The 7,500-nt window shown below is 44.6% G+C and overlaps 1 protein-coding gene across 3 annotated transcripts in view; it reads right to left on the bottom strand.

Annotated features, from left to right (window-relative positions):
- Positions 1-1,432: 1,432 nt before the first annotated feature.
- Positions 1,433-7,500, bottom strand: part of mctp1b (multiple C2 domains, transmembrane 1b) — a 54,693-nt gene continuing 48,625 nt past the window's right edge. For all 3 annotated transcript variants that reach the window (XM_042059337.1, XM_042059338.1, XM_042059339.1), the window contains 4 exons: positions 5,802-5,911; positions 4,124-4,233; positions 3,047-3,144; positions 1,433-2,839 (listed from right to left, as the gene is read on the bottom strand). In XM_042059337.1, the coding sequence (XP_041915271.1) occupies positions 2,768-2,839; positions 3,047-3,144; positions 4,124-4,233; positions 5,802-5,911 (390 nt within the window). In that variant the 3' untranslated portion in view covers positions 1,433-2,767. The remainder of the gene's footprint in view (positions 2,840-3,046; positions 3,145-4,123; positions 4,234-5,801; positions 5,912-7,500) is intronic.

Below are 7,500 nucleotides of genomic sequence, written 5' to 3'. Positions count from 1 at the left end.
TTTTCAAGGCAGTTCCCTTTTCTTGCATATTTCCTGTCTGTGTTTTTAAACAATGGCAGTCAGATGAAGTGAGTACAGAGATCCACTTTTACTCATGAGGTTAGTGAACAATCCTGTTTTTTTAAAGGTCATTTTTTTGTGTGAATGTGTGTGGAAATTTAGAAATTTCCCTGTCTCTCTTGACAACATTTCTTACTCATTTATAGCATGTTCAAAAACAAAAGTACAAAGCACACAAAGTCAATAGTGTGTGTTCACCCCTCGCTACACTGGCAGTCTGTTTCGCTTTTCTGATGTGTTTTCAATCACACATGGATCGTCTGACCTGACACGATTTATGCCATACCCCTTGATAGCACAGGACATTTAAAGCATTGGACTAACGGTGTATCTGAAACAAGATTTAAAATTCAGATGATTTTTCCATTTTTTTTTTTTTGTGTAAGTGTAAGAGCATGTTGGCTTGCGGGTGATTTATACAATTCTTCTGGCTTACATGCTCTGTGCGTTTCAGCTCTGCTCTCCCCAGCTGCAACACATGAATCCAATAGACACATTTCAATAAATCAAATGCTTCTCATGTCAAAGACTTCCACTTCATTCTGTTATCTATGTTTTTGTCTCTCTCCTGATAGATGGGGGCATTTTTAAGGGGGTGGGCGCCCACTGAAACATTTATTGTACAAAGACCAGAAAAACAAATCATCGGGGTGGGGGCTGGGGGTTGGCTGGGATGAGAGAAAAGCGGAGTGGGTTGGGTGGGTCGGGGGGGGGGGTGGGGGGGTGGGGGGGGGTGGGTGAGAGACGACTAAATTATTTTATGTCTCCATCAGACTTTCCATAAGACAAGCATAAGCGAACGTTTGTTTTATTTCCCTTAAAAGATGCCCTTCATCAGTCAATGACAGAGTCCTGAATCCCAGAGACACGTTTATTAATAAGGGGGGGATTAAAGAGCCTAATTATAAGCCTCTCATTTGTACGGGGGAGTCAGGCCCTTATTCTGGTTCCCTTAGCGACGACACTTGGCAATACCCCATATGCGCAATGTCAGTGTTGTCAACGGGCTTATCAAATCATCCATTCATTACTATGCCGACAGATCTGGGGGAAAAAAAGCTACTAACACACACACACAAACATGCACACAGACATGAACACACAGACTCACACAAACATGCACACACACACCCACCCACACAAACACAGATGTACACAGTTAATTGCTCACTTATAAGGCATTGAGTAGATTTCATTTAACGCTTTCCACAAGGGCATAAGGGCCAAAGTGGGTGGCAATTAAAGACAATAATCCAAGCCTTCATTAGAGAAAACTGTCTTTCAAAAAAAAAATATAGACTATTTTTTCATATTTCACCCAGAAATGCAAAAAAATAGAATTCTATAGCCTTCAAATTTACAGTGCCAACACAAGGTTTTTATAGAGGTTTATACAATAATTTAATGAACAGACGTGAAAAACAGAAAGTCAAACTTGTGACCATGACAACAGGCTCTACACCACTGGAACTGTTCAAGAGGTTCACAGACAGACAGACAGACAGACAGACAGTCAGGCGAGCGTATCTCACACAGAAACGAGCTTTAGAACAGTGGGACGTCGTAACAAAAGTCCACAGACCAGTCCTCTTCTGATGACAGGGGGGGGGGGGGGCTTTTAGAGATCAAACATGGACATTCTCACGGTCGACACAATTTTTATCTTTACAAACACAGGTTACAGAGCCGCGAGCACCGCAGTGCATCAACTCGCACGTCACAGAGAGGGGCAGACGGGGGGGGGGGGGGGGGGGGGGATCTCGAGGATCGATCCACCCAAAGGTCCTTCACTCGTCTCTCCCCTCTCAGCGCTCCTTCGGAGAGGAAGAAAACTTTTTCCTTCGGGTCATGCACACAACAAACTGCATGCAGCATGCAGTATCGTCGGTAAATGCAGACTACCACTACGATTATATATACACATGGCAAAAACGCCTCAGTACAGTTTAACTGGTAGATTATTATAACAATGGTGCATAAATACAAAAGATATGCTGGGCTTCACAACAAATAAGAATCGGTAATAATAAATAAATGGCTAAATGGGTATAGGCATAGCATTGTTTGAGCCATTTACCATACGGATGGTCTATCCATATGTGAGATTAAGTAACACTTGTATTTAAACAGGGCGTAAACCTAGCACGTGCAAAGACCAATCAGAAAACAAAGCTTGGGAGGGAGAATTGAATCAAATAGCTTTGCCATCAAGTACTTTTGATATCTCATGGTAAACAATAAGTGGTAACGACAACTGTTTAAATTTGATCTTGAATTTCATAACTTTCGTGACACGTTCTTTTCTTTTGTCAGGAGTGAGATGTACAGATTCAAAAATTATTCATCCATGTAAGACTATCTGTGTGACATCTGGTGTAATAATATAAAAAAGATTACAAAGGTGACCCCATGGATGTGTGAATTAGCTGTACAGATGGAAGGGCACTGGTCATTCAAAAAGGGAGGGAAAAAAGGGATACGAGGTTTTTATTCAAAGCTACTGAGGCATTCCTATAGACTATCCCCTGTGCTATGCCTGGGACACTGCTACCATAACAGAGTGCTTTTTTACAGAGTGTACAATTTTACAGATGTATATAGTCTTTACAGTATGTACAGTTGAATTTACATGAGCTGTGCTCTACGTTTGAAAAGAAATGAAACAAACAAAAACCCACACTCAGGGTTTTTTTTTTTTAAACGCAGTCTAGCCTGGGTTGGTTCGCTTCCGTTTGCTGGGGCTTTGTGATGGATCCAGCTTTAACTCTCGAAACTGAATCTGCCCAAAGAAAAACACACAAGCATAAACATAAACACAAACATAAACACAAACACAAACAGAACAACAGCGAGCGAGCGGTTAGGGTTAGTGCCAGAGCCGCCTGTCAGATTATCACAGGCAGCAGGGCTTGTCAGCAAACTGGTTAGGCAATGTCAAATCTCAACAGGTGTAAACAAATTAGAGGCAAGGTCAAGGGTCACCCACCACTTGCACGTCGGAGGGCACTCGGGACAGGAAGTCCAACAGCTCGTTGTTGTCAATCATGTAGGGGTCGCGCAGCTTGCGCGTAAACTTGCTGACACCTGCGAAGCAAACACAGACGTGGTTACACCCCTCGCCGTTGATGGGGGCGCTGCTGGAGGTGATGCAGGCTGCAGGGGGGTGCACAGCGAAACCCCCACCCCCCCCCCCCCCCCCCCCCCCCCCTCCATGTTTACGCTTCAGCAGGGCAGTAGGAGGCCAACATAATAACAACAACAATGATAAAAAGCAATAACAACAGTTTCTGCTTGCTGCATGAGATTTGTAGCCTCCACAGGCTGTGTGATTCCCCTGCTATTGAGCTGCCTCCCGCTGAGCGACTGCTCACAGGAAACCAAAGTGCTCTGCTGCTGTGAGCTGCTGTGTGTTGCTAACAGTTAGCGCTCTTAACACAAACCCCTCTCAGGGCCTAACTGTTACCTAGACTGCAATGCATTTCTAGTGTGGAGCTCTTTTTTTCTCTTTTGGGGAAATGAGCTCATTTGCTGTCTACCCCAGAGTTAGATAAGAGGATACATAGCCTTCTGACAGAGAGAGAGACAGAGGGAGAAAGAGAGAGAGAGAGAAGATAGGTGTATCATAAGAGTGATGTGAGACAGGTGTGTGTTAGAACAGTGACAGAAAAAGAGGGGTGAGACAGGTGTGTGTTAGAGTAGTGACAGAGAGGGAGAGAGAGGTGAGACAGGTGTGTGTTAGAGTTGTTACAGAAAGAGAGAGAGAGAGAGAGAGGTGAGACAGGTGTGTGTTAGAGTAGTGACAGAGAGAGTGAGAAATGAGACAGGTGTGGTGTTAGAGCAGTAATGTATAATAACAGTGATGTGAGACAGGTGTATAATAACAGTGATGTGAGACAGGTGTATAACAACCGTGTTGGGAGACAGGTGTATAACAACACTGATGTGAGACAGGTGTATAATAACAGTGATGTGAGACAGGTGTATAATAACAGTGATGTGAGACAGGTGTATATTAAGAATGACGTAAGACTGGTGACAGGTGTGGTGCTGTGCGACGCCTCACCCCAGGCCAGCACCACATATCTGAGGGGGATGAAGTAGATGATGACCGTGGCCACACTCAGGGAGGCGATGGCCAGCCAGCTTAGGAAAGGCACCGTCCAGTTGAAGGTGCTACAGAGAGGGTGACAGAGACAGGTGGGTGGGTCGGACAGACAGTGTGTGTGTGTGTGTGTGTGTGTGTGTGTGTGTGTGTGTGTGTGTGTGTGTGTGTGTGTAAAAAAAGACAGGTGGATGGGTCAGACAGACTGTCCTTGTGTGTGTGTGTGTGTGTGTGTGTGTGTGTGTGTGTGTGTGTGTGTGTTTTGTGTAAAAGAGAACTATGAATGTTTATGTTGACTTCGACTCTAACAAAAGCTATAATGATATCTGACTATAAATTCTGTCTCTGAGAGAACTGGATGTGCAAGATCTACAGATTGAAAGCCTCAAGTGGAAAAAGGAAAGCTAAAGACCTATGATACTATTGTGCAATGTTAGTTATCCTTGGCATCAGGATACAGCTTCACTCTTATCTTTAATGAGCATTTCATTGACAGAGATTTGGATTGTAAAATGGGTCGCAATAATGGATCTTGTTATGATCTTATTATGATTACTTCATTTCACTTGTTAATCCAAATGAAGCATTGTGTGTGTGTGTATGTGTGTGTATGTGTGTGTGTGTGTGTGTGTGTGTGTGTGTATGTGTGTATTTGTGTGTGTGTGTGTGTGTGTGTGTGTGTGTGTGTGTGTGTGTGTGCGTGCATGCATGTGTGTGTGTGCGTGCATGCATGCATGTGTGCTTGCATGTGTGTGTGTGCTTTTAGAATGGGGGCACCAGCTCTGAAGTATGAGGCAGAAACTATGTGTTAAAAAGCTTTCTTAATCGCTCTTGTGACACACACACACACACACACACACACACCCTGCGGGAGAACTACCCTCCCCCTTTTAACCATCCAGCCCTACCCCAGTATAGAAGACCACAAGCAGCAGTATAAGTGTGAAATTTGACATGCCTGAAAGCAACCTGCTTTACATGTTATGTACTGACAACCCACACTAAATCAATCATGCCCATATCCAGTCTTAAGGCTAATTTCATCATCAATATCAAAACATTAGTTGTATCTGTATCTTAACAATGCAGTAATATACTGTTTCAAAGCCCTGCAGGTGCTGTATACGGATAGATTTCTCCCTAGTGGCTATCCCCTTGGTCATTACACATTTACACATATCCTTTTATCCCCCTTGACCAGGGACCACAGATGTAAATTAGCTTATAGCTAACTCTGGTACAGGACTTGAACTGTATATGGCCCCTGACAAATAAACTAATAAACAAAAAGTCACACTAAAGTCCCATACCAAAACACACCCCTTCAAAAGAGGAATTTGAGAGCTGAGAACTTCCGTCTCCCTTGGTGAATATAGTATGAGGTTACGGTAATAATGCTGATAAATATGTAAAATAAAATCAAACTTTCTACAAACTTAACTCTCTAAAGGCTTATATTGACATTGTGACCTTTGGCCATGCACTTCAATGCACATCAATCAATCTGACTTTATTTACAGTCTACCCATCATTTACATTTTGTGAAATGATTTTTGATACAGGCGAGTGTTTTTTTATTTTACTTTAGTTAGTGAGTTTGTTTGTTGCCTGGAGGAGGAGGTGGGCGGGCCTTGCTTACTTCTTTATCCGTTCGCCGTAGGACGCCACCTCGTCGAGAGCCGACTGCACACTCACACACACATCCTGGATGGCATACAGCTTGTCCATGAAGCCCTTCTTCTCTGAGTCCTGCAAACACACACACAAACACACACACAGGTTTAGCCAGCCTGCTTGGACAGCTTTGCTTTGCTAAAACAGGGCTGTGTGGACAGTCACTCTCCTCTATCTAGGCTCAGTAGTGTCAGTGCCACACCACAGTCAGTTGAGTACAAGGCAGCTTCTGGCGTGCACACACACACACACACACACACATACACACTCACATGCACACACACACATTGACACATACATAAACACACACACACACACACACACAAACACACTCATATGCACGCGCACACACACACCAAACTGGGCTTAGTTTATAGTTTAGCCTCAGTGCCACCCCAGTCAGTCATGTATATGCTGGCAGGCTCGATGGTGAGAGAGTTTAGATAGGGCGGAAGAAAGTGAAGAAATGACCACACAATTACCAAAGAATGGACATGGCAGACCAGCTGTAGAGGCCTTTAAGATTAATCTGCTTTTATGTTTTCATTTCTCATCTGTAACATCTGTGGCCTGTAACAAGCGTTATATACTGCACATGTGTGCACATTATATACTGCACATGCGTGAGCTGACTGTTCATGCTCCAGTACTGCTGCTGAGAACTACGCCGGATCAGAGCCAGATCTGTGCCAGAGTCAGTTGCCATTGAGGGGTGTTCTGATGCAACACACACGGAGAGGACGGCAACAGACCTCCATTAAAGACACTCGGGGCGACAGCTGCTCCCCGGGCGCACTGCTAATTGTGGGTCAGATCCGGTGCTGATCGGGCTCTGATGCGGTCCGCATCCGCTGGCGGGTCGCGTGAGCAGCTCCACTGCTCCAGTGAAAAGCTGCGGCGCCGGAGGCTGGGTCCAATCTGCAGGCAGAGCGAAGCCTGTTCCCGGCAAAGCCAACGAGCTCTCGGCCAAGCCAGCCCTGCACAGACTGAGCCTATGTGTGTGTGTGTTTGTGTGTGTGTGGTAGGGTAATGTGTGTGTGTGTGTGTGTGTATCCCCTTCCTTCAGCCCCCTCGCTGCCCCTTTACGGAGTCTAATCAACATGTCTCTCTCTGTCCTACCGACAGATCACACACACATTCTTAGTGTAGCGCGCACACGCACACACACACACACACACACACACACACACACACACACACACACACACACACACACACACACACACACACACACACGCACACACACACACACACGCACACACACCACACACACACAGCTCAAGACTCTTTTGTGGAGAGTGTTTATTGTACTTCTTACACCCTTTAAAATACAAAGTGTTCAAAACATCGCTAATACTCCAAAAATGAAGTATTCAAGCACTTCTTAATATGAGGCTTAGAGCACTTTGCACTTAGGAGCTCTCCAGCATTCTCCAAAAAAGCCTCTAAACCTCGTTCATCTTGGAGCAATATCTAATTGAAGAGTGAAGTGAAAAAATATCTAATTGAATGCTGGGCTAAAAAAAGAAAGAGAGAGAGAGAGAGAGAGAGAGATAGAGAGAGGAACAAAAAAAGAAAGAGATGGACTGGCCAAATACCTTTGTGTGGGGGAAGGGCCTTTTTGTATGTGAGGCTGCTGAGAGTGTGTGTGTGTGTGTGTGTGT

Source organism: Alosa sapidissima, chromosome 13 (genome assembly GCF_018492685.1).
Source record: "Alosa sapidissima isolate fAloSap1 chromosome 13, fAloSap1.pri, whole genome shotgun sequence".
Lineage (NCBI taxonomy): Eukaryota > Metazoa > Chordata > Actinopteri > Clupeiformes > Clupeidae > Alosa > Alosa sapidissima.
This window is presented reverse-complemented; position numbering and strand designations above follow the sequence as displayed.